Below are 26,543 nucleotides of genomic sequence, written 5' to 3'. Positions count from 1 at the left end.
GAAAAATTCAGAAATGTTTCCATTTGTAAAGGGGTATAACTCTAGAACGGTTTATGTGACGCCACCAAAATTCAAACCTGATCTGTGTTTTGTGGTAATAAGCATTTTGTTTCATAACATTTGGTTGAGGCAAACTAAAGTTAGAGAACGGAAACCAACTTTGGGACGTACGGACAAGGGTAAAACTTAATGCCCCTCAGCTACGGCGGGGGCATAAAAAGGCCAAAACACAAAAACTTAACTTTAACCACTGAACCATGAAAATGAGGTCAAAACAGATGACATCTGCCAGTTGGACATGTATACCTTACAATCATTCCATACACTAAATATAGAAGACCTATTGCTTATAGTATCTAATATATGGACTTGACCACGAAAACTTATCCTTGTTTATTGATCCATGAAATGAGGCCGAGGTCAGATGAAAGCTGTCTGACAGGCATGGGGACCTTGCAAGGTACGCATATACTAAATATAGTTATCCTATTACTCATAATAAGAGAGAAATTGACATTACAAAAAATCTGAACTTTTTTTTCAAGAAGTCACTGAACCATGAAAATGAGGTCAAGGACCATGGACATATGACAGACGGAAACTTCATTACATAAGGCATCTATATGCAAAGTATGAAGCATCCAGGTCTTCCATCTTCTAAATTATAAAGCTTTTAAGAAGTTAGTTAATGCCGCCGCCGCCGCCGGATCACTATCCCTATGTCGAGCTTACTGAGACTTCTGTCACAGGCTCGACAAAAATATTATGCCATAGTTGGCCTAAGGTTGGGTCTACGTTAGTATGCCCTCGTTAGTATGCCCTCGTTAAAATTCAAGAAACAGTACAACCTTTACCAAACGTTGTCCCAACGTTTTGCTAAAGTTAGTATGCCAACGGTACAAGGCCGACGCCTACATTCAATCAAAGGTTCAACCTTTAACTAACGTGCATGGCTCAGGTTGCTTGCCCAACGCAAGCATGCTGTATATTTCTTAATCAATCAGGGTTTTCTTTAATACAATAGAATTATTTTAATGGGAAAGAAGTTGAAGCCTTTTTCAACTTATTTTCAACTTTACTATGTTGTGCTGTTACGCCACTGTCCCAGGTTAGGGAAGGGTTGAGCGCTCACAAACATGTTTAACCCCGCCACATTTTTTATGTGCCTGTCCCAAGTCAGGAGCCTGTAATTCAGTGGTTGTCGTTGGTTCATATCTGTTATATTTGTTTTTCGTAAATTGTTTTGTTATAAAATAGGCCTTTAGTTTTCTCAATTGAATTGTTTCATATTTTTCATGTCGGGACCTTTTATAGCCGACCAGGGGCGTAGCTGGCCTAAAATAAAGTGCAAGCATAAATCTTGTATCGCCGAGCGGAGCGAGGCGAGAAATATTTTGGGACCTTTTTATGCAGAAAATGATAATTTTTCGGTCATTTTCCAGGTATGCCATGCTTATGAAATTCACATTACTCCTTATTAACATGGTTGTTTTCAAATATAAAATAAATTTTATAAAACGGGAAGATCAGTCGACAAGTCAACCGAAGCGTTTATCAATAGAAGGGCAATCAATGGACACATGACCAACCCGGGAACAGATAAGACACAAAAGAACAAACAAAAGCATTCAATATTGAAAACTAAATACAGATAAAAAAAACACGAACCCCGAAAAAAAATGTGGCGACCTCCAGTGCTCCGGAAGGGTAAGCAGGTCCTGCTTCTTGCAAGACACCCGACTGTTTCTCACTAAGGTCATTTTCGAATCAAAGGAGCCTGAGGTTTCTACGACAATGGTAGAAGGTCACTTGGGACACAGATACCCAAGGTGAATTAATAGTCTTTTGGACGAACGGACAATGGGAATACGAAATCAAACGGCGACTTTTAAGTCTTGACTTATAAGTGAGGGATATAAATCTTAGATGTTTTCAAGGTTATTGTATTGAGCCTGTATTATTAAATGTTAATACTCATGTAAGACTTAAAGTAAAGTTAATATACAAAGTCCATATATCTATTTTTTGCCAAGGCAAAAGATCGCAGAACTCTCTCGGTGTCGATATTCATTTCTCTGTGAACATGTATGAGCGCCAACGAAGATAGTCTGTCCTATACCATGGTTGAACGGGGATAAGTTTTAAGTCGCCGTAATGCACTAAATGACCGTTCAGTAGTTGATGTAGTTACTGGCATTGTAACTAAGATTGACACGATTGCAAACTATTGAAGGATATAGTTTCTTTTTAGTCACTGCTAGAGACGACATCAGAGATTTGGGCTACTCTATAACATCTGGACCCGACCAGCGTCTCTGCCATCTCTTTACCTCAGAGTTGAAGGTTTCTTGATTGTCCGTCAAGTCGTGTCTAAATGTTTCGTATATTTTGTCTATACACTCTGCTGTCAAAGATTCCAAACGTGCAGGTATTTAATTGAAATTAAGGTTCTGGCCTTGAAAACGATCAGAATTATCCAGTAAACGTCCTGTGAGTTCTTCAATGAAATAGTCAAGAAAGGAGAAATACAAGGCTCGCTTCCAATATTGACTTGGAGTGTCAGCTGGATAGTTAGCCCGGTTGACCTGTCTTCCTACTCATTCGTAATTTAATTTCAGAATTATTTTTTTTTGTGAAAAAAATGTGCAAGCAAATGATTTTTTGCGTAATGGCAGCTACGCGCCTGCCGACCATACGGTATGGGTTTTTCTCATTGTTGAAGGCCGCACGGTTGCCTATAATTGCTTACATCCACTTCATTTGAACTTTGGTGGATAGTTATCTCATTGGCAATCATAGTTTTACCACATCTCCTTTTTTTCATAAAGTATACAAGGACTTGCAACTTCTCTTATGTATTTTAACAAGAATAGCTTATCTCTTTATATGCATAATTGAATCAGAAGTATGTGAATCATAGGTGATCTATAACTTATCTGAACACAATTATTCCGAGGTAGGGGCTGGTAACAAGAAATTCTATAAAGAGAGAACGTAAGTATTGAATTAAGGGGAAGATAAGATAATCCTAAGATCATTCAAAGAGTGTAAATCAAAGCTCCCCAGGTTGTTCGTAGATCATTCTTATTTCCCCCTTAAGTTGCATCATAATAGTTTTCAAGTTACGAGTTCTTAATAATTTTCCGGCGTCTCCGTGTTATGTTCCTCGCAAAGAAATTAGAATGGCCTTAAATGAATCATACAAACGTTTAAATGAAGGCAAAGGCACTTTTAAAATCAACGAATGAACAAAATAATTTTCTACCCGATGACAAATAAAGTGAAACAAGAGCATGCATGATACACATACTGTCTTGAACAGAGTAACCTTGACGAAATCCTCCCTGTGCATCTGTTATAATCCCTATTTCGTCAGATAATTCAATAAATCTTGCACAAGTTCAGAATTGCTGTAAAAACTTTTCCTACAGTTTTTACAGCAATTCTGAACTTGTGCAAGATTTATTGTGCACTAAGATGTCATGTAAATTGTGCTTCTTGTGCACTAAGATGCCTTTAAAGACATCTTAGTGCACAAGAAGCACAATTTACAATTGTATAAACAAACTAATGGCTGTGGACCATGCGGTAAAAATTGTGCATTATGCTCACACATAAATGAAACCAAGGTATTTTGTGACAACACTGGGAAAGAATATACTATTCAGGGACAAATAAACTGTAAAACCGTGGGCGTAGTATATGCAATTAACTGTACAAAATGCGAAAAACTTATATATGTAGGACAAACGGGTGATACACTTTATCAACGGATGCTATTAAACTTTTTAAAAATACGAACAAACAAAACAGACAATCCGGTAGCAAACCACTTCATTCAGCATAATCATTTGATGAAAAATTTAAAAGTTACCGCCATAGAAAGAGTATTTGGAACAGAAATTTACAGAAAAACTAAAGAAGCCTTTTGGATAAAAAAATTAAAAACTTAAGAGACTGATGGACTCAACACAATGTATGAACGATAGTGAAAATATTTATATAAAAAAAGAAAAAAACGCGGCAAATGAACGTCATAGAAGTTATTATAACGTAATGTATCCAAGCGATGTAATTGTTGTTTCAATGTTGTAATTTATTCCAATGAAGAAGGCCATAATGGCCGAAATGTATGGAAAATTGTGTTATAGTTTTTATTATACAATCATTCAGAGACTTTATATATATATATACTCTTCAAAATTCAAGACTCTATCCTAAATTGAGGTACATTATATGGCCTTCCAAATACCGTTTCGATTCCTAACATCACTGAAGAGACATTAATTGTCGAAATCCGGATATGGTGTACAAAATTTTGCACCTCATGTTTGCGGTATACCATCTTTTCCGGAAGTTTATTGTTTTCTGTTTGGTATCAAATTAATAATTAAGATCCATTTTGTTACATCTTGTGATACGTTTATTTTGGCAATCGCCATAGCAGTCAGCAGTGTTTAAGGTAGCACTCCACAGTTAGGTGTGTAGTTTCGCATTTTGGCCCCTGTGGATTTTTCAAATATGATAGCTAGTGTAGAATAAAATTCATTTTTGGATAGCTGAAGATTAAAATAGCCTTCATAGTGGGTTTATAGGAACATCAAGATTATGTAATGTATGTAATATGGGCTGTTTTCTGTATGACAGTCCGTATTTTCATATCCATACCAAATATTGGTCCGGCAATTTTTGTAATGTTTTTTTCCAACTTTTTGTCGCACAAACTTTGCAATTAAATTTTAAGAAAAAATGAGGCGAAAGACACCCATTTTTTATTTGATCATTTGGTAGATTTATATCAACAGTTTCTGAAAAGGTATCACTGAAAGGCATTGAAATTCTAGTTTGAACCAAATTTTGGGGAAATATGTGACATTTTTACCTCCCTTTTTGCAATATTTTATGGTAAATAAATGCAGAATGTTGCCATGGATACACAAAAAAGGAATTATATTTCACCATTTTAACTTTTAAAAATCAAATCTATGGAAGATACTGATTACATACATATGCGCATGTATAACACAAACAGTTAGGTTAATGTATTAGACAGCCAGGAATAGAAGATGATAAAACATTTTGTGGTTCAATTTTAATGTTTTTTTCTAACTGTGGAGTGCTACCTAAGAACATCAGTTGTTCGACCTGTTAGTCAAATGCGTTTTGTTAAAACATACTTTTTCACGTTTTAGTCTTTTGGAAAATGTTATTTGTGCTGTATTTAGACCCCTCTACAAGGAAATTTGTTTTGCATGCACACGTATAAAAATTGTGGTTTTTATCCAACGCAATCATAGGTTTGAACGTTGTTTTCAATTTAGAGTTTTTTATATTTTTTCGTTTGGGCTTGTATTATATTTGACTTCGGGTTTATACGAGTCCGTTCATCCTATTTCGATTCTTCAAAATTCAAGAGTTTATCCTAAATTGAGGTAAATTATATGGCCTTTCAAATACCGTTTCGATTCCTAACATCACTGAATAGACATTAATTGTCGAAATCCGGATATGGTGTACAAATTTTTGCACCTCTTGTTCGCGGTATTCCATCTTTTCCGCAAGTTTATTGTTTTCTGTTTGGTATCAAATTAATAATTAAGATCCATTTTTACATCTGGTGATCCGTTTATTTGGCAATCGCCATGGCAGTCAGCAGGGTTTAAGAACATCCGTTGTTCGACCTGCTAGTCAAATGCGTTTTGTTAAAATATACTTTTTCACTTTTTTTGGTCTTTTGGAAAATGTTGTTTGTGATGTATTTAGATTCTCTACAAGGAAATTTGTTTTGCATGCACACGTATAAAAATTGCGGTTTTTATCCAACGCAATCATAGGTTTGAACGTTGTTTTCAATTTAGAGTTTTTTATATTTTTTCGTTTGGGCTTGTATTATATTTGCCTTCGGGTTTATACGAGTCCGTTCATCCTATTTCGATTCTTCAAAATTCAAGAGTTTATCCTAAATTGAGGTAAATTATATGGCCTTTCAAATACCGTTTCGATTCCTAACATCACTGAATAGACATTAATTGTCGAAATCCGGATATGGTGTACAAATTTTTGCACCTCTTGTTCGCGGTATTCCATCTTTTCCGCAAGTTTATTGTTTTCTGTTTGGTATCAAATTAATAATTAAGATCCATTTTTACATCTGGTGATCCGTTTATTTGGCAATCGCAATGGCAGTCAGCAGGGTTTAAGAACATCCGTTGTTCGACCTGCTAGTCAAATGCGTTTTGTTAAAATATACTTTTTCACTTTTTTTGGTCTTTTGGAAAATGTTGTTTGTGCTGTATTTAGACCACTCTACCAAGAAATTTGTTATGCATGCACACGTATAAAAATTGCGGTTTTTATCCAACGCAATCATAGGTTTGAACGTTGTTTTCAATTTAGACTTGTTTATATTTTTTCGTTTGGGCTTGTATTATATTTGCCTTCGGGTATATATGATCCGTTCATCCTATTTTGACTCTTTAAAATTCAAGAGTCAATCCCAAATTGAGGTAAATTATATGGCCTTCCAAATACCGTTTCGATTCCTAACATCACTGAAGAGACATTAATTGTCGAAATCCGGATATGGTGTACAAATTTTTGCACCTCATATTTCCGGTATACCATCTTTTCCGCAAGTTTATTGTTTTCTGTTTGGTATCAAATTAATAATTAAGATCCATTTTTACATCTGGTGATCCGTTTATTTGGCAATCGCCATGGCAGTCAGCAGGGTTTAAGAACATCCGTTGTTTGACCTGCTAGTCAAATGCGTTTTGTTAAAATATACTTTTTCACTTTTTTTGGCCGTTTGAAAAATGTTGTTTGTGCTTTATTTAGACCACTCTACCAAGACATTTGTTTTGCATGCACACGTATAAAAATTGCGGATTTTATCCAACGCAATCATAGGTTTGAACGTTGTTTTCAATTTAGACTTGGTTGTATATATATATATATATATATATACAAGTCTGAATTGAAAACAACGTTCATATAAAATTTAGTGTTGGAGAGCTGACGATTCCCTTCTTCGATGTAGTCTGCCTTGTTCATCACAACAACGGCACTTCCTTTGTCCGCTTGTTTGACAACAATGTCATCACGGTCTTTTAAGTTTATCATGGCTTGGCTTTCTGACTTTGAAATATTTCGCACTTGTTTACCACTGATTGAAGATCTGACTTCAGCTTTGATTGATGTAATAAATGATTCCAAATTATCGTTTTTGCTTTTAGGTGGATTCCATTGTGATAAACAAGGCAGACTACATCGAAGAAGGGAATCGTCAGCTCTCCAGCACTAAATTTTATAAAGAATTAACATGTGATCCAACCAAAGAAATCAACAAAAAAATTAATGACGTCCTCTCAGAAATGAATAAAGATAAACAAATTGATGACGATACGTACGATTATCTACGCCCAGACGAAACTTGCACAGCCGGTCGATTTTACTTACTTCCAAAACTACATAAAGAAGGGATTCCAGGGAGACCTATAGTATCAGCTAATGGCCATCCCACCGAAAAAATTTCAGAATTTGTTGATTACCACCTTAGACCACATGTTAGACAACTGCCATCTCATATTCAAGATACAACTGACTATTTGAAGAAAATGAATTCCTTAAGTCCTTTACCTAATGACACAATTTTGGTTTCGATGCATGTGTGTTCTTTATACACAAATATTCCAAAAGATGAAGGAATAGCCGCTTGTGAAAAAGTATGGAACACTCGAAAGGATAAACATCCACAAACTGACTGTCTAGTTCAATTGTTCAAGTTATTATCAACCCCTCCTCCCTTTTTTCCCCCAAAAAATTCTTCCCCTCAAGATATGGTCGTAATCTCAATTCAAATTTCCAATGGAGTTTGCAACCATAATTACCCATTTAAATTTACCATAGTGCTAACTTAATCTATTTTATAATAGAATTTAAAATATAGTGTCAAATCTTTCATATGATAGTGTCAAATCTTTCATATGGATATTTTTGTAAAAAAAAAGATGCAACATTTGCAGATATTTTTACTTGTCTTCCTTTATAAATATGCATTTCTTTAAACATAATTTAAAAACAGTGTAAGGGAAGTAACCAAAACGTTGTATCTGGATTACCTCCCTTACACTGTTTTAAATTATCTTAATTGTTCATTAACCATTACTTTATACATAATTTAAAAGCAGTGTAAGGGAGGTAATTTCAATGATGTATTTGAATTATCTCCCTAACACTGCTTTAAATTATGTTGTGTACTAAAGCATTTGTCTTTTAACCAGGACAACCTTGTTTTTCCCCTTTTTTGCCCCTAATTCCTAAACGGTTTGAGCCATAACCCCCCAAAGCAAATCCTAACCATCCCTTTGTGGTATGGAAACTTGTAGTATAATTTCAGAGAGATCCATACACCGTTCCACAGTTATTGTCTGGAAACTAGAAAATGCTTATTTTTGGCCCCTAATTCCTTAACTGTTTGTACCATAACCCCCAAAATCAATCCCAACCTTCCTTTTGTGGTATTGAACCTTGTGGTAAAATTTCATAGAGATCCATTCACTTAAACTAAAGTTAGAGTGCGAAAACCAATGTGTCTTCGGACGACGACGACGACAACGACGACGACGACGCCAACGTCATACCAATGTACGATCACAAAAAATTTTTTGCGGTCGTATAAAAACTGCAAAATTTTTGTAAAATTACTCAGGGGCAGCAACCCAACAACGGGTTGTCGGATTCGTCTAAAATTTTTTTATACTAGATGCCTTAATAATGATTATGGCCAAGTATGGTTAAATTTGTCTCAGTAGTTTCAGAGAAGAAGATTTTTGTAAAAGATTACAAAAATTTACAAAAAATTGGTAAAAATTGACTATTAAGGGCAATAACTCCTAAAGGGGTCGACTGACAATTTTGGTCATGACAACTTATTTGTAGATCTTACTTTGCTGAACATTATTGCTGTTTACAGTTTATCTCTATCTATAATAATATTCAAGATAATAACCAAAAACTGCAAAATTTCCTTGAAATTACCAATTCAGGGGTAGCAACCCAACAACAGGTTGTCAGATTTGTCTGAAAATTTCAGGGCAGATAGATCTTGACCTGATAATCAGTTTTACCCAGTCAGATTTACTCTAAATGCTTTGGTTTCAGAGATATAAGCCAAAATCTACATTTTACCCCTATGTTCTATTTTTAGCCATGGCGGCCATCTTGGTTGGTTGGCGGGGTCATCTGACACATTTTTTAAACTAGATACCCTAATGATGATTGTGGCCAAGTTTGGTTAAATTTGGCTCAGTGGTTTCAGAGGAGAAGATTTTTGTAAAAAGCTAACAACGACGGATGGCGACGACGGACACCAAGTGATGAGAAAAGCTCACTTGACCCTTCGGCCAGGTGAGCTAAAAATGAAAAAGACGAGAAAAGATACAGGACAGATATAGAATAATTAATTATAAAGCATCATCCTTTACAATGTACATGTATATCTCTGCAATTTTTATATAAAAAAAATTATATATTAATGACTAAGAATATAACTTAAACACGCTAATTGATACATTAAATAAATGTGGATAGTGTCCACATGTGGACACAGATGATGCCCCCGCTTGCATATCATATAGTTATAAAGGGACATAACTGAAGAACGGTAAAAGTGACGCTACACAAATTTGAACTTGATCTGAGTTTTGTGGTAATAAGCATTGTATGTAAGTCTCATAACATTTGGTTGAGGTTAACTTAAGTAGAGAACAGAAACTAAAAATTTAGCAATTTTTCTATTTGTAATTACGCATGACTCTAGAACGGTTGTGTACAAGTTTTATAACATTTGGTTGAGACAAACTAAAGTTAGAGAACGGAAACGAAAAATTCAGCAATTTTTATGTTTATAAAGGGACATAACTCAAGGATGGTAAAAGGGTCGCCATCAAATTTCGTACTTAATCTGTATTATGTAGTAATAACCATTGTGTATAAGTTTCATAACATTTGGTTGAGGCAAACTAAAGTTAGAAAACGGAAACAAAAAATTTGTACTTGATCTTAATTTTGTAGTAATGAAATTGTGTATAGGTTTCATAATGTTTGGTTGGGGCAAACTTAAGTTACAGAATGGAAACTAAAAATTTTGCAATCTTTTGATTTATAAAGGGGCATAACTCAATGATGGTTAAAGTGACACTACCCAAATTCAACTTGATCTGTGTTTTATCAGTGAAAGTAAAAATTAAACATTGCATTGTATAAAGCATTGATTGTAGTTGATTCAACTATAATCATGGACAAAGGAAGATAACTCCAATTTTAAAAATTACCTGATGTTTAGAAGAGAATAAAAATTTTGCAATTTTTCCATTTATAAAGGGGCATAATTCTAAAACAGTCAAAGTGATGCCACCAAAATTCAAACTTGATCTGTGTTTTGTGGTAATAAGCATTGTGTATAAGTTTCATAACATTTGATTGAGGCAAACTTAAGTTAGAGAATGGAAACTAAAAATTTTGCAATTTTTCCATTTATAAAGGGGCATAACTCTAGAACGGTTAAATTGACTCCACCAAAATTCATACTAGATCTGTGTTTTGTGGTAATAAGCATTGTGTATAATTTTCATAACATTTGGTTGAGGCAAACTCAAGTTAGAGAACGGAAACCAATTTTAGGACGTACGTACAGACGGACAAGGGTAAAACTTAATGCCCCCACCGCTACGGCGGGGGCATAAAAAGTTCTATTCGATTTTAAATAAATAAACGCAATATTTCGCTAGAAAAACTAGCTTCATCAGGTGTGTGCATCTATCCAGGTGAAATCGGATACATGCTGACAAAACATATTTGTATAGCTTTAACTACACACAGTTGGAAAAAGAGTTTAACATATTTATTGATATTGTATAAAGTGTATGAATTTCAAGATTATTGTTTTGATTTGTTTTAAAATCTTTTCTCGTCCCTCTCATTTAGTCCATCAGGTTTAAGAGTCTGTAACTGGTGCATCCAAAATCTCTCTCTCTTTTGTCTCCCTTGCGTGTCCCAATTTTGGTTTTTGTCAATGATTTGAAATGTGACATTTTCAAAATTATGCCCTTCTCTTAAAAAATGTCTTGTTATTGGGCAGTTTCTTTCTTTTGTATAAAATGACCGATGGTTATTCAATCTGATGTTGAATGGTACTTCTGTTTCACCAAGATATTGCACCTTGCAAGTTCCACACGTTAGAACATAAATACAATTTTGCGTTTTGTTATAAATATGTTGTGTTTATTTTTTGTGACTGTGCTGACAATTGGGTTTCGATGTTGGTGACTTTGCAGCACTTACAGTTGCCTCTTCCGCATGGTTTATAACCTCCTATTTTCGATGTCTCTTGTTTAGATACTTTAGATGTAACTAGAATATCTTTGAGGTTTTTGGGTCTGCGGTAAGACATGACGGGAGGTGATGGAAAAATCTCTTTTAAGGAAGGATCATTTTAGGGATATGGGAGATTATAACTAGTTTAAAATATGAATGTATATGTTGTTTACACGAATAACAGAATATGGAAAAATATTCAACCTAAAACAAAGCTCATTTCTATAAAAGAAAATAGTTAAAACATAAAAAAGCTGAATAAATATAACATTGTGTTGGAATATCAAAAATATTAACATCTGAAATAAAAATCCTTTAAAATCTGTTAATTATTCCAGCACATGTATTGTTCTTTCTTCTTCAAATGCTCCATGTCAAAAGTCCTAAGTTCCTTTTTCATCTACGAGTAAGGAGATGACAAATGGCTAATCTCTCTATATCATCCAAACTAAGACTATCTATTCTGTTGTAGAAATCCTGAAAATATATAAAATTTAAATAAGTTAAAAGCTTCAAGAAAACCAGTAGTTTAATTTCTTGTATTTCCCTTTTGACATTAAGCAACATATAAGATAAGATATTTATGGTAAGATATTTATGATAAGATATTTATGGTAGATAGAATAAAATGCTCCACTGGGGCGCAGCTTGATACGACCGCAGAGGTCGAACCCTGAACAGTTGGGGCAAGTATGGACACAACATTCAAGCTTGATACAGCACTGAATTTGGATTGTAATTAAATATTTGACACAGCATAGGTTTCTGACACAGAATGAATGTGGTCTAAGAACTTAAAAAATTTTAATTTACCTATTCAAACCATATCATTATTATTTGCTTTTATATATAAATCAGAAATAACCAATTTAAAATGGAAAATTTTAAAGAAAAAAAAGGAAAAAAAAAAAATCCCCCCCCAAATTTTTTGAACCCCCTTATAATTCATCAACCCCAAACTCAATCCCAGCCTTCCCTTTGTGGTATGGTAGCTTGCAGTACAATTTCAGAGAGATCCATACACTTGAACACAAGTTATTGTCTGGAAACTAGAAAAATGCTTGTTTTTTGGCCCCAAATTCCTAAACGTTTAGGGCAATTACCCCCAAACTCAAACCCAGCTTTCCCTTTGTGATATGGAACCTTGTAGTTCAATTTCATAAAGATCCATACACTTACACACAAGTTATTGTCCTGAAACTAGAAAAATGCTTGTTTTTTTGCCCCTTGATGGCCCCCAATTCCTAAAATTTTGAGGCAATTACCCCCAAAATCAATCCCAGCCTTCCCTTTGTGGTATGGTAGCTTGCAGTACAATTTCAGAGAGATCCATACACTTGAACACAAGTTATTGTCTGGAAACTAGAAAAATGCTCATTTTTGGCCCCTTATTCCTAAACTTTTTGGGCAATTACCCCCAAACTCAATTCCAGCATTCCCTTTGTGATATGGAACCTTGTGATACAATGTCAGAGAGCTTCATACACTTACACACAAGTTATTGTCATGAAACTAGAAAAATGCTTGTTTTTTGCCCCTTTTTGGCCCCTAATTCCTAAAATTTGGAGGCAATTACCCCCAAAATCAATCCCAGCATTCCCTTTGTGATATGGAACCTTGTGGTACAATGTCAGAGAGATCCATACACTTACACACAAATTATGTCTGGAAGTTACAAAATTGCTTATTTTTGGCCCCTTTTTCCTTAACTGTGGGTACCATAACCCCCAAAATCAATCCCCACCTTAAGCTTCCTTTGTGGTATTGAACCTTATGGTAAAATTTCATTGAGATCCATTCACTTAAACTAAAGTTAGAGTGCGAAAACTAATGTGTCTTCGGACGACGACGTCATACCAATATACGACCACAAAAATTTTTTTGCGGTCATATAAAAACACTACTTGTTTCAATGGAATAGTTTTTTGCATTTTCCATCAAAAAAAAATTCTAAACAAAAATTGTTTTAAACTAGCTTCTGAAAAAGACTTGATCAACACAAAATTTGTTTTCAAGAATGACTTTGAAATCAGTTAAATCTGAACTTGACCTGTGCTCAGTTGGCCATCAAAATTTCCTTAATTTTGAAAGATTTGGTACTTATTCAAGTTATTACCTACAAAAAAAATGGCTATTTCCAACCGCTGGGTCATATACATGCCAGATTAATCAATAATATTCCAATAAACTGCTTACTTTTTCAATTAAATATAACTATTCAAAAAGGGAGACAAGAATACTGCCTCAAATTACCGTCCAGTATCTTTAACTTCCATTTGCTCAAAAGTTATGGAAATTGTTTGCTGATAATTGCCGGATTTATTGGCCTATTAGACATACCACTGACAACATCAAGCTGCAAGAGGATTTAACACAATTGGAGAAATGGAGAAAAGATAGGCAGATGGCATTCCATCCACAGAAATGTACCCTCATACACATCTGCAAGAAACGCAACCTTACCAAGTTCGACTACCATCTTCATGATCATACCCTTAAAAGTGTCCCAGATGGCAAGCATCAGCAAGGATCCGTCGTGGTGAGAGCACACCAAACAGACAACAGCGAAATCCACCAGATCAGTTGGATTCCTGCGTAGGAACTCCAGGAATTGTCCCAAGGATATAAAAAGCCAGGCTTACACAAATTTAGTGAGGCCTGTCCTCAAGTATGCCAGCTCTGTCTGTGATCCCTACCAGCAACAACAAATCCAGCAATTAGAAAATGTACAACACCAGGTTGCCCGATTCGACACAGGGTTTACTTTACAGGGGACCCTGGCTGTGTCACGAACAAGATAAAACAACTATGTTGGGAACCACTTGAACACAGGAGAGCCAGGAACGGGTCGGTCTTTTCATCACCGAACACCACCGCACACCCAAAATGACCACTAACCCATAAGAAACAGAGTTGTAATGTTCTACAAAATTGGGAACAGTGTTGTAGAAGTTTCTGTTCACCATCTGCTCCATTTCCACAACACCAGGACCAGTGGTTCAGTTTCAAACAACATCAGACAGATAAGAACCAAACTGGACTGTTTTAAGTATTCATTCATACCTGCCACTATCATATCTTGGAACACCACACTTCCAGATATCAAAGCTTTCCCGTCTGTGGAACATTTTCGACACGCCATTTAAGCTGCCAGTATGTCCATACTTCTCCACAACGCATTTAGATCATCTTACATCTTCATTGTTCACACAGACTATATTTTAACTGCATACTTGGAAGTTTTTACAGCAGTTCATCACGCTAGAGTTTCTACACTCAAAATGAGTCCACTCCTCGACGGGAAGATAGATTTGAATATGTTAATTCATAAATTATTTAGCAAGGAAGAACTTTATATTGCCTTTGGTATAATAACAAAGAGTCATTATTGTCGGCTTGTTACGTTTCCATGAACAAATTTTCACGTTTGTGCAATAAAACGCATTTATTTTTATGCGAGATTTACCTTTTGAAAGCTACTACTTCTTTTGGGCCATTCAAAGCTTCTCTGAATATATATGAGAAGTAAAATAACAAAAATACCGAACTCCAAGGAAAATTCAAAAAGGAAAGTCTCTTATCAAATGGCAAAATCAAAAGCTCAAACACACCAAACGAATGGAAAACAACTGTCATATTCCTGACTTGGTACAGGCAATTCTCAATATAAAATTATCCCAAAGTTCAGGTTATTTTCAAGCCTAAAATAGATATAATACCCCCATCACACTAGGACCACGATCCCGTAATGACCTCAGAAATTATGAAAATTGTTTGAAGTCGTAGTAAGATCGTGATAGTCGTGGTAAACACGTGCCAAGGTCTTCATGATCGTGGAGGTCTACGACCAACTTTGAACATGCTCAAAACATTCGTAGTGCAGTCGTGGCAAAAACTAGTCGTAGTAGAAGCGTAGGAAGGTCGTAGTAATATCGGGATGGCCATAGAAGCATCGTATTGGAAATCGTGGTGCAATCAGGAAACCAATGGAAAAGATTTCGCTGCGACCTTACTATGATTTCACTGCGACTATCCCGATTTTACTACGTCTTTATTACGCATCTACTACGATATTGATACGATTATAATACGATGAGGAAGACAATAGTACGCTGCTACTACGCTCTTGTCGTCCTTACTACGATACTACCACGTCCTAGCAAAGATAATTGCATGACCTCATTCTGTTGATATAAGAAACCGATGCAATAACTGGATTAGGATCCCAGTTACGGCAACCAGTCCAGTACCCACGAATGTAGTTCTTAAAAAGAATTATAACTTTTATTTAAAATGGTGTAGTGTTATTATTACACAAGTTCTGTAACTGAATGTAGATTTATTTGAAAGGGTAGGCTTTCTAGTTTGAATTTCTGTAAAAATTTTGATTAATTTAAATGTAATCTGGCGTCAGTACATAGAGTAAATTGCCTAAATTCTTTATTCTTCTCCAGAAGTAGACTGACTGACCCTGATTTCAATCAAAACAACAATGAGGCACCAAGATTGTACTTAGAAACTTCGAAACCAATGCCTAACATGAAACAGAAGTCCTAAGGTGGCTATCAAAACTATTTATTGACCAGCACCAAATTTTCAATGCGTTTCAATGGGGGAAATAACTCCATGGGTCCCCGTTCCAACTTCTACCTGTAGTTTAACCATGGACAAACTTGAGCAAAACCTACTTCTGCAATCTTTAATTCAGCTGCACTGTATCGATTTGGATGATATCTTCATGATCTACTCTACCCCAGGAAAAGATTAGCTGTATTTGGCAAAACCTTTCAAAATTTTGGGTCCTCAATGCTCTTCAACTTCGGACTGTATTTGACCTCTTTGATCTTGTTTTTATTCGAGCGTCTCTGATGAGACTTTTGTAGACAAAACGTGCGGCTGCCATATAGTTTTAATCCTTGTATCTATGACGAGCTAATCTATTACCTTTTTAAATTCTGTTGCTACTTTTTCAGCATCTTGATGAGTAAAATGTCTTTTCAAAAAGTTTTCTAATTTTCCCCAGGTTATATTTTGAGCTGATATTGCACATGCATCTGGTGTAGTAAAGGTCATTTGTCTTTTCTTATGAAACAGAAACAGTTTGTCTCCATCAGATATTTTGTAATCGCTCAAACGTTTGTCATCTGAAAAGTAAAAAAAAAAACATTCTAAATTTATTTTTTTTTAAATATTAAGGAACTCAAAAACATTGCTCTCAAAAGGAGAAATTCTAGTTACATCTCAACTATTTTCCATAAACAGTAATCACAATTACTACTATAAGGGGTCAGCAGATGGTTTCTGTCATATTGACATTTTTAAGCATTTTTGCTGTGAACAGTTTCTTAATTTATAAGACCAAATGAGGTTATTGCAAATACAAGAGTGCACACGCTGAAATGTCTCACCTGCTTTACCGATCATTGATTTTATGTTGATAGTCCTAAATATAAAGCTTTTCTTCAAGTATCACATAAACTTAACATGATCCAAGAAAATGAGGTCACGGTCAGATAAACCAAACCGGAAAAACGTGTACACCTTACAATCATTCCATACACAAAATATAGTTGACCTATTGCTTATAGTTTCTTAGAAACGAACTTGACCAGGAAAACTTAACATTGACCAATGAACCATGATAATGAGATCAAGGTCAGATGAACCATGCCAGACAGACATGTACACCTTACAATCAATCTGTGCATTAAATATAGTTGACATATTGCTTATGGTATCTAAGAAACAAACTTAACCATAAAAACTTAACATTGACCAATGAACCATGAAAATGAGGTCAAGGTCAGATGATACCTGCCAGATAGACATATACACCAAATATAGTTGACCTATTGCTTATAGTTTAAGAAAAACAGACCAAAACATATAAACTTAACACTGAGCAATGAACCGTGAAAATGAGGTCAAGGTCAAATAAAACCTGCCAGACTGACATGTTCATCGTAAAATATTTCCATACACCAAATATAGCTGACCTATTGAATACAGAATTAGAAAAAGAGACCAAAACACAAAAACGTAACTCTAACCACTGAACCATGAAAATAAGGTCAAGGTCAGATGACACCGGCCAGTTGGACATGTACACCTTACAATCATTCCTTACACCAATTATAGAAGACCTATTGCTTATAGTATCTGTTATATGGACTTGACCACTAACACTTAACCTTGTTCACTGATCCATGAAATGAGGTCGAGGTCAGATGAAAACTGTTCGACAGGCACAAGGACCTTGCAAGGTATGCACATACTAACTATAGTTATCCTATTATAAGAGAGAAATTACCATTACAAATAAACTGCTTCTCTGAACGCAGCTGGATACGCCCGCAGAGGTCCAACCCTGAACAGTTGGGGCAAAAATGGACACAATATTCAAGCTTGATACAGGTCTGAATTTGGATTGAAATTAAATATTTGACATATTATAGGTATCTGAATAAATGTAGTCAAAGAACTTGAAATTGGTTATATGAATTGAATTTATATTCAATTAAAGATTTCTTGCTGTTGTGCAATACACTGTGCTGTTGCGCAATGCTTAGTAAATCTGTTGTCAGACTATAAACAAATAAAATCTTATAACTCGGAAACCTTAATTCGAAAATTTATAAAATTCAGAAGTGAGCTTACAAAATTAGCTATAAACAATTTACCATAGTTTCATAAAAAATGCTGAAAGCATTTTTAGTTATAGTCCGAAAACTGGAAAATCCCCCTTTTTGTAATGAATAAAACCCCATAAATTGGAAACGTATAGTCTAAAATTTATAAAAATCATAAGGGAGCTCATGTCGATAGAAATAAACAATTCATCAAAGTTTCTTGCAAATTGGTGAAATTATTTATGAGTTATTGTCCGAAAACTGGAAAATCCCACCTTTTTTAATGAATAAAACCCCAAAACTCGGAAACAGTAAATCCGAAATTTATAAAAAACGAAAGGGAGCTCACGTCAATAGATATAAACAATTCACAAAAGTTTCATGCAAATTGGTGAAATTGTTTTTGAGTTATTGTCCGAAAAACTGGAAAATCCCCCCTTTTTTAATGAATAATACCCCAAAACTCGGAAACGGTACATCCGAAATTTATAAAAAACGAAAGGGAGCTCACGTCAATAGAAATATACAATTTACAAAAGTTTCATGCATATTGGTTAAAGCTGTTGGAGTTATTGTCCGAAAACTGGAAAATCCCCCCTTTTTTAATGAATAAAACCCCCAAACTCGGAAACGGTAAATCCGAAATTTATAAAAAACAAAAGGGAGCTCACGTCAATAGATATAAACAATTCACCAAAGTGTCATGCATATTGGTTAAAGCGTTTTTGAATTAATGTCCGACATGTTGATGACAGATGCATGAACAGATGGTCAACGGTTTACCATAATACGTCCCGTAAACGGGTGTATAAAAATCTTAACCTTTTTTCAAGTAGTCACTGAACCATGAAAATGAGGTCAAGGACAATAGACATATGACAGACGGAAACTTCATAACATACATATAAGGCATTTATATACAAAGTATGAAGCATCCAGGTCTTCCACCTTCTAAAATATAAAGCTTTTAAGTGGCTAGTTAATGCCGCCGCTGGATCACTATCCCTGTGTCGAGCTTTCTGCGACAGAAGTCGCAGGCTTGACAAAAAACCAGTACAAAAATGTTACAGATCTTGCTACCAAACATAACATGAAATAACAAATAGGTGGAAAGTTCAGTGCTTGTAAGGTTGGCGCTGTTAAATCGTTTAAACCCGCTGCATTTTTATGTACCTTTCCTAAGTCAGGAGCCTGTTGTTCTGTGGTTGTCGTTTGTTGACTCTAATTCCTAAACGGTTTGAGCCATAACCCCCCAAAGCAAATCCTAACCATCCCTTTGTGGTATGGAAACTTGTGGTATAATTTCAGAGAGATCCATACACTGTTCCACAAGTTATTGTCTGGAAACTAGAAAAATGCTTATTTTTGGCCCCTTTTTCCTTAACTGTTGGTACCATAACCCCCAAAATCAATCCCAATCTTCCTTTCGTGGTATTGAACCTTATGGTAAAATTTCATAGAGATCCATTCACTTAAACTAAAGTTATTGTGCAAAAAACCAATGTGTCTTCGGACGACGATGACGTCATACCAATATACAATCGCAAAAAATTTTTGCGGTCGTATATTGTTATGACGTCGTTGTTTTTTGCGGTCATATAAAAAGGAAACAAGAGTGCATACCCTGAAACAACTAGTCTGCTTTACTGATCACAATTGATTTTATGTTAAAAGTCTTTTAGATAAAGGTTTTACAAAAATCACATGAAGACTACACCTTACATTAATTTCATACACCAAATATAGTTAACCTATTACTTATAGAAAGACCAAACAACAACAAAATTGACATTGACGAATGAACCATGAAAATGCTGTCAAGGTCATATGATACCTGCCAGACATTTACAACTTGCAATCATTCCATACACCAAATAAAGTTGACCTGTTGCATAAAATATAAGAGATAAGGACTAAACTAAGGAAACTAAACGGAACTGAAAATGGTCTACAAACTGAGATGTACAGACAGTAATGTAACTTTATAGAAAATATCGTTGTCGATTGTAAGTAGTTCCTATCAATCTAACTTGAGCAGAAAACTTGACATTGAAAATAATGAATTTATTCAAAGTCACTGGACCAGGTCCTAGGGGACAGGGCTTCAAAATAGTCGTCAAACTGATATGTACTGATAGTAATTCAACTTTATACAAAATATCATTGATATATCTCAAGTAGTTCTTATCAAACTGACGTAAGCAGAAAACTTAACATGGAAAGTAGCTAATTGATTCAAAGTCACTTGACCATGTCCTAGGGGACAGGGCCTCAAAATAGTTGTCAAAACTGATATGTACTGATAGTAATGCAATTTCATACAAAATATCATTGATCTATCACAAGTAGATTCTATCAATCAAACTTAAGCAGAAAATCTTAATATTGAAAATGGCCAATTAATTCAAAGTCACTGGACCATGTCCTAGGGAGCAGGGTCTTCCAGTAATGCGACTTCATTGATCTATCACAAGTAGATCCTATCAATCTAACTTAAGCAGAAAACTTGACATTGAAAATAATTAATTCAAAGTCACTGGACTATGTCCTAGGCGACAAGGCCTCAAAATAGTCTTCAAACTGATATGTACTGCTAGTAATTCAACTTTATAGAAAATATCATTGATCTATCACAAGTAGTTCCTATCAAACTAACTTAAGCAGAAAATTTAGTATTAAACATTGCTTATTAATTTAATATTAAACATTGCTTATTAATTGAAAGTGGCTGGACCATGACCTAGGGGGCAGTGCCTCTATATAGTCATGAAAATTATATGAACTGATAGTAATGCAACTTCATACAAAATATCATTGATCTATCACAAGTAGATTCTATCAAACTAACTTAAGCAGAAAACTTGATATTGAAAATTGCCAATTAATTCAGTCACTGGACCATGTTCTAGGGAGCAGGGCCTGATAGTAATGAGACTTCATACAAAATATCATTGATCTATCACAAGTAGATCCTATCAATCTAACTTAAGCAGAAATCTTAACATTGAAAATAATTAATTAATTCATAGTCACTGGACTATGTCCTAGGGGACAGGGCCTCAAAATAGTCGACCGACTGATAGTAATTCAACTTTATAGAAAATATCATTGATCTATCACAAGTTGTTCCTATCAAAACAACTTAAGCAGAATACTTAACAATTGTTGAGGCCAACATCGTCATCGTCGTCGCCGGAAAAGCTATCCCTATGTCTCGCTTTCTGCAACTTCCGTTGCAGGCGAGAAAAAAACTAAACATTAACCAATGAACCATTAAAATGAAACCAAGGTCAGATGAAACCTGCCAGTCTGATATGTACACCTTACAATCATTTAATACAACAAATATAGAGTTGACATATTGCTTTTAGTATCTGAAAAATGAACCTAAATTTTTATTTATTGGCCTAAAAAGTTGATATTTTATGGAAATGAGAGGTATAAATGGACCAAAAGAGACCTTATAATGAAGACGAAGAGGTCCATTAGTGGTATTTATCATCCTTAAGTCATCTTTTGTATCATATTCAACTGTTTGTGGGCAGATATGATAAATATTTGATCATTTATTGGTCCACACTATATTCTATCATGATGGGGCTTGATTTTGATTTTTTGAAGAAATTTTGCTCGATCGCTGTAGATGTCGTCTTACATTATACTAGATTTTTCTCAAACTACTGAACTGATTATGACAAAACTTGACAGTAATGCTTGAAATAACCAGTATTACAATGGAAAAAAATCACATTCAGCTTATTCAACTGGAGGCTCTCAAGAGCCTGTGTCGCTCACCTCAGAGTGTATCTACTGTGGTTTTGGAAATCATGTAAAATAAGGTTAAAATCATAATAAATAGTATTAGATTGCCCAATAATGATTGCAACCAAGTTTAGTTTAATTTGACCCAGTAGTTAAATTAAAAGCAGGTCATCCCATTATAGTTTTACAATAGTTACTGAAGTCCCCTTATCATTATTTAAATTAGTTTTCAAGTTGTGACCATTTGAAATTGTTTTTTTACAATTTTACCAAAGACTTCTAAAGTAAACCCCTATGTTCTATTTTTAGACATGGTGGCCATTTTGGTTGATGGGCGGGGTCATCGGATACATTTTTTAAACTAGATACCCTAAGGATGATTTAGGCCGAATTTGGTTTAATTTGGCCAAGTAGTTTCAAAGGAGAAGATTGTTGTAAAAGATTACAAAAATTTTAGAAAACTAGTGAAAAGTTGACTTTAAAGGGCAATAACTCCTTATGGGGTCAATTGACAATTTTGGTCATGTTGACTTATTTGTAGATCTTACTTTGCTAAACAATTTTGCTGTTTACAGTTTATCTCTATCTATTATAATATTCAAGATAATAACCAATAAATTGCTTCGCCGAGCGCAGCTGGGTACGACCGCAGAGGTTGAACCCTGAACAGTTGGGGCAAAAATGGACACAATATTCGCGCTTGATACAGGTCTGAATTTGGATTGTAATTCAATATTTGACACACAATAGGTTTCTGACACAGAATAACTGTAGTCAAAGAACTTAGAATTGGTTATATAATTTGTATTTATATTAATTTTTTTGCTTTTGTGCAATACACTATGCTGTTGTGAATTGACCTCCACCCCCCCCCCCCTTTAAAAAAAAAATTTTCTTTTTTGATTTCTGAAATCTTGAGGAGAAATTTTTTTTGCGGTGGTATAAAAACTGCAAAATTTCCTTAAAATTACCAATTCAGGGGCAGCAACCCAACAACGAGTTGTCTGATGAATCTGAAAATTTCAGGGCAGATAAATCTTGACCTGATGAACATTTTTACCCCATGTCAGATTTGCTCTAAACATGCTAAATGCTTTAGTTTCAGAGATATGAGTCAATAAAATGCTTCGCTGAGCGCAGCCAGATACGACCGCAGAGGTCTAACCATGAACAGTTGGGGCAAGTTTGGACACAATATTCAAGTTTGATACTGTCTGAATTTGGATTGTGATCAAATTTTTGACATAATATAGGTTTCTGACACAAAATAAATGTGGTCAAAGATCTTAAAAATTTGAAATGGGACATTAAATTTACCTAGAATGGTCTGATATCCAAAATCTAACAACATGGTTAGATTCAGCATATAATAAACTGCTTCGCCTAGCGCAGCTGGATACGACCGCAGAGGTCCAACCCTGAACAGTTGGGGCATAAATGGACACAATATTCAAGCTTGATATTGATTTAGTCTGAATTTGGATTGTAATTAAATATTTGACACATTATAGGTTTTTGACACAGAATAAAAGTAGTCAATGAACTTGAAATTGGTTATATGATTTGAATTTATATTCAATTGAAGATTTCTTGCTTTTGTGCAATACACTGTGCCTTTGCGCAATACTTAGTAAATCTGTTTTCAGACTATATACAAAGAATTAGCAAACCCCCCTTTTCCAAAAAAAAAAAATATTTGAAAAAATCTTTTTAATTTTTTAAATCTTGAGGGAACAAAATTGCCCCCCCACCAAAAAACATTTTTTTTTTGCCCCCCCGCCAATTTTTTTTTACCCCCTCTTATTTCAAATTTTCTATTTGTAAAACGTGGTACAATTTAAGAAAAACATGAGGCTGTCAGAGTGACAGCAAACCGGATTTTCCTGCATAGGTCGAACCTTGAACAGTTGAGCAAATATGGACACTACATTTAATCTTAAAACAGCTCTGAATTTGGATTGTGATTGAATATTTGACACAGCATAGGTTTGTGACACAAAATGAATGTGGTTTAAGAACTGAAATACTTGAAATTGGACATTTAAATACCTATTATGGTCCAATATCAAAAATCTAAGTACATATTAGAATCAGCATATCAAAGAACTCCAAGAATTAAATTTTTGATGAAATCAGACAAAAGTTTAATTTAAGACCCTTTGGACCTCAATGTGGACCAATTTGATAAAGGAGCCCACAATCCAAAATCTCTCAATACATGGTTAGATTCAGCATTTCAAAGAACCCCATCAATTATTTTTTTGTTGAATCAAACAAAGTTTAATTTTGGACCCTGATTAATAAAATGGACCAACTTGAAAACTGGGCCCAAAAATCTAATATTTAAATACAGGTTTAGATTCAGCATTTGAAAGAACCCTATATATATTTAATTAGTGTTGAAATGAAACACAGGTTAATTTTATCCATAATATTTTCTGTGCAAAGGGAAATAACTCAAACTGGATATGATGCAATTTTTCAAATTATAATCAATAATATAATAACAACAACCAGTGATGACTAAGTTCTCTAAAATTAGATATGATTTAACACTCAAACATTGTTAGAATCAGCATATCAAAGAACCAAAGAATTCAATTTTTGATGAAATTAATCAAAAGTGTAATTTAGGACCCTTAGGACCTCAATGTGGTATTATCTTATTAATAATGAAAAGAAATACAGGTTAAGATTAAGCATTTCAAAGAACCCTATCTATATTCAATTTATGTTGAAATCAAACACAGTTTAATTTTGGACCCCAATTTGGACCAACTTGAAAAGTGGGCCCAAAATCAGAAATCTAAATATATGTTTATTAATAGACAATATAAGCTTAGTTTTTAAAGGAGTTAACTTCATCAAAAAAAAAATATATAGCATTCAGAAAATCAGTTTTTACAGAATAACAAACAAACTTGGCACAAAATTCTACAAACAATTTACCAAAGAAAAGAAGAAAAAAATCCAAAATTTTATTTATCATTAATACAATGTCATTTCAAAATCTATAAAACTTATCAGTAACAAGAAATAATTGTAACAGAATGCTGTTACGAAGTCTCCCAAACAAAGCTCCAATAATTCGTCATTCCCATTGTCGCTTGACATTGGGCAATGTCCAGTACAAATTGGTTTATGATATGCATTAGTGACGCCTATGGATATACCCTGTATGTCATTCAAATCTTCTTGACCACAGGGGACTCCCCCTCAATTTCATTTGATTTGTTTTATTGTCCCATTCAAGAATATATATGGTTTAGGGGTCGGGGATCTCAACTGTTTACAAGTTATCAAAAAGAGGAGCGGGTGGGGTGACCCCAGGGGACTCGCCTTGTAATTTATTTGATTTGTTTTATTGTCCCCTACAAGAATATATATGGTTTCGGGCTGGAGATTTTGACCATTTACAAGTTCTCAAAAAAAGGGGGGTGGGGGTGACCTTAGGGGACTCCCCCTCAATTTCATTTGATGTTTTTTATTGTCCCATTCAAGAATACATATGGTTTAGAGGTGGGGATCTCGCCTGACTACAAGTTATCAAAAAGAAGGGGGGTGGGGGTGACCCTCATGGACTTCCCCTATATATCATTTGATTTGTTTTATTGTCCCATTCAAGAATATATATGGTTTAGGGGTGGGGATCTCGACGGTTTACAAGTTCTTAAACAGGATGGGGTGGGGTGACCCCAGGGGACTCGCCTTTTATTTCATTAGATTTGTTTTATTGTCCCATACAACAATATATATGGTTTCGGGGTGGGGATCTTGACCGTTAAGTTTTCAAAAAGAAGGGGGGTGGGGGTGACCCCCATGGACTTCCCCTATATTTCATTTGATTTGTGTTATTGTCCCGTACAAGAATATATATGGTTTAGGGGTGGGGATCCCGACCGTTTTCAAGTTCTCAAACAGGAGGGGTGGGGGTGACCCCAGGGGACTCGCCTTTTATTTCATTTGATTTGTTTTGTTGTCACATACAAGAATATATATGGTTTCAGGGTTGTGATCTTGACCGTTTACAAGTTTTCAAAAAGTAGGGGGTGGGGGTGAACCCGGGGACTCCCCAAATATTTCATTTGATTTGTTTTATTGTCCCATACAAGAATATATATGGTTTAGGGGGGGATCTCAACCCTTTACAAGATAAAAGCACATCCTCAAATTGAAAGGGGGTGGGGGTAAGAATATATATGGTTTAGAGAGACTTAAATATCTACAAAATGTCTAACAATGAACAGTAAATTTCAAATTTCATTTATACAGTCCTTAACTAGTAAATTTAAAACTTTATATATACAGTCCTACAGATCTTATCAGGAAACAGAAAATTTTCAAATAAATCTGTCACTCCAATGATACATGCTAAGATATAACCAAGATCTAATTAATAATTAATAATGTAATTAACTTCAAAATGTCTAATAATATAGCTTATAATCATTACCAATTAGAAATAGATCATTTTCAAATAAATCTGTCACTCCAATATTTTGTTGTGAGATAAGACATTATGCTTAGTCATAAAAAAGATAACAAGAGTAAAATATTTTAAAATTCCACTTTTGGATATTAAAAATGGCGATAACTCACAAAGGAGATATACTAATATCTTGAAAATTCAACTTGACCTTCATTAAATCCCAGGAAACAACTTATTTAAATTTGAAAAAAATTTGTTAAAGTGTTTTCATGTTATTCTGCTGACAAGCTGTTTGGCAGCCGCCTGTAGATCCGCCCAGCCGCCCGCCGTATGTCACCATTTTAATA

The 26,543-nt window shown here is 34.7% G+C and overlaps 1 protein-coding gene across 1 annotated transcript in view; it reads right to left on the bottom strand.

The window, feature by feature from the left end:
* Positions 1–9,439: 9,439 nt before the first annotated feature.
* LOC127703044 (ubiquitin-like protein 4A) overlaps positions 9,440–26,543 on the bottom strand; it is a 55,443-nt gene continuing 38,339 nt past the window's right edge. The window contains exons 2-3 of the mRNA XM_052207438.1: positions 16,321–16,520; positions 9,440–11,853 (exon numbers count right to left, since the gene is read on the bottom strand). Coding sequence (XP_052063398.1) covers positions 11,773–11,853; positions 16,321–16,520 — 281 coding nt within the window. The 3' untranslated portion in view covers positions 9,440–11,772. The remainder of the gene's footprint in view (positions 11,854–16,320; positions 16,521–26,543) is intronic.

The sequence above is a fragment of the Mytilus californianus genome, unplaced genomic scaffold (assembly GCF_021869535.1).
Source record: "Mytilus californianus isolate M0D057914Y unplaced genomic scaffold, xbMytCali1.0.p SCAF_1, whole genome shotgun sequence".
Lineage (NCBI taxonomy): Eukaryota > Metazoa > Mollusca > Bivalvia > Mytilida > Mytilidae > Mytilus > Mytilus californianus.
This window is presented reverse-complemented; position numbering and strand designations above follow the sequence as displayed.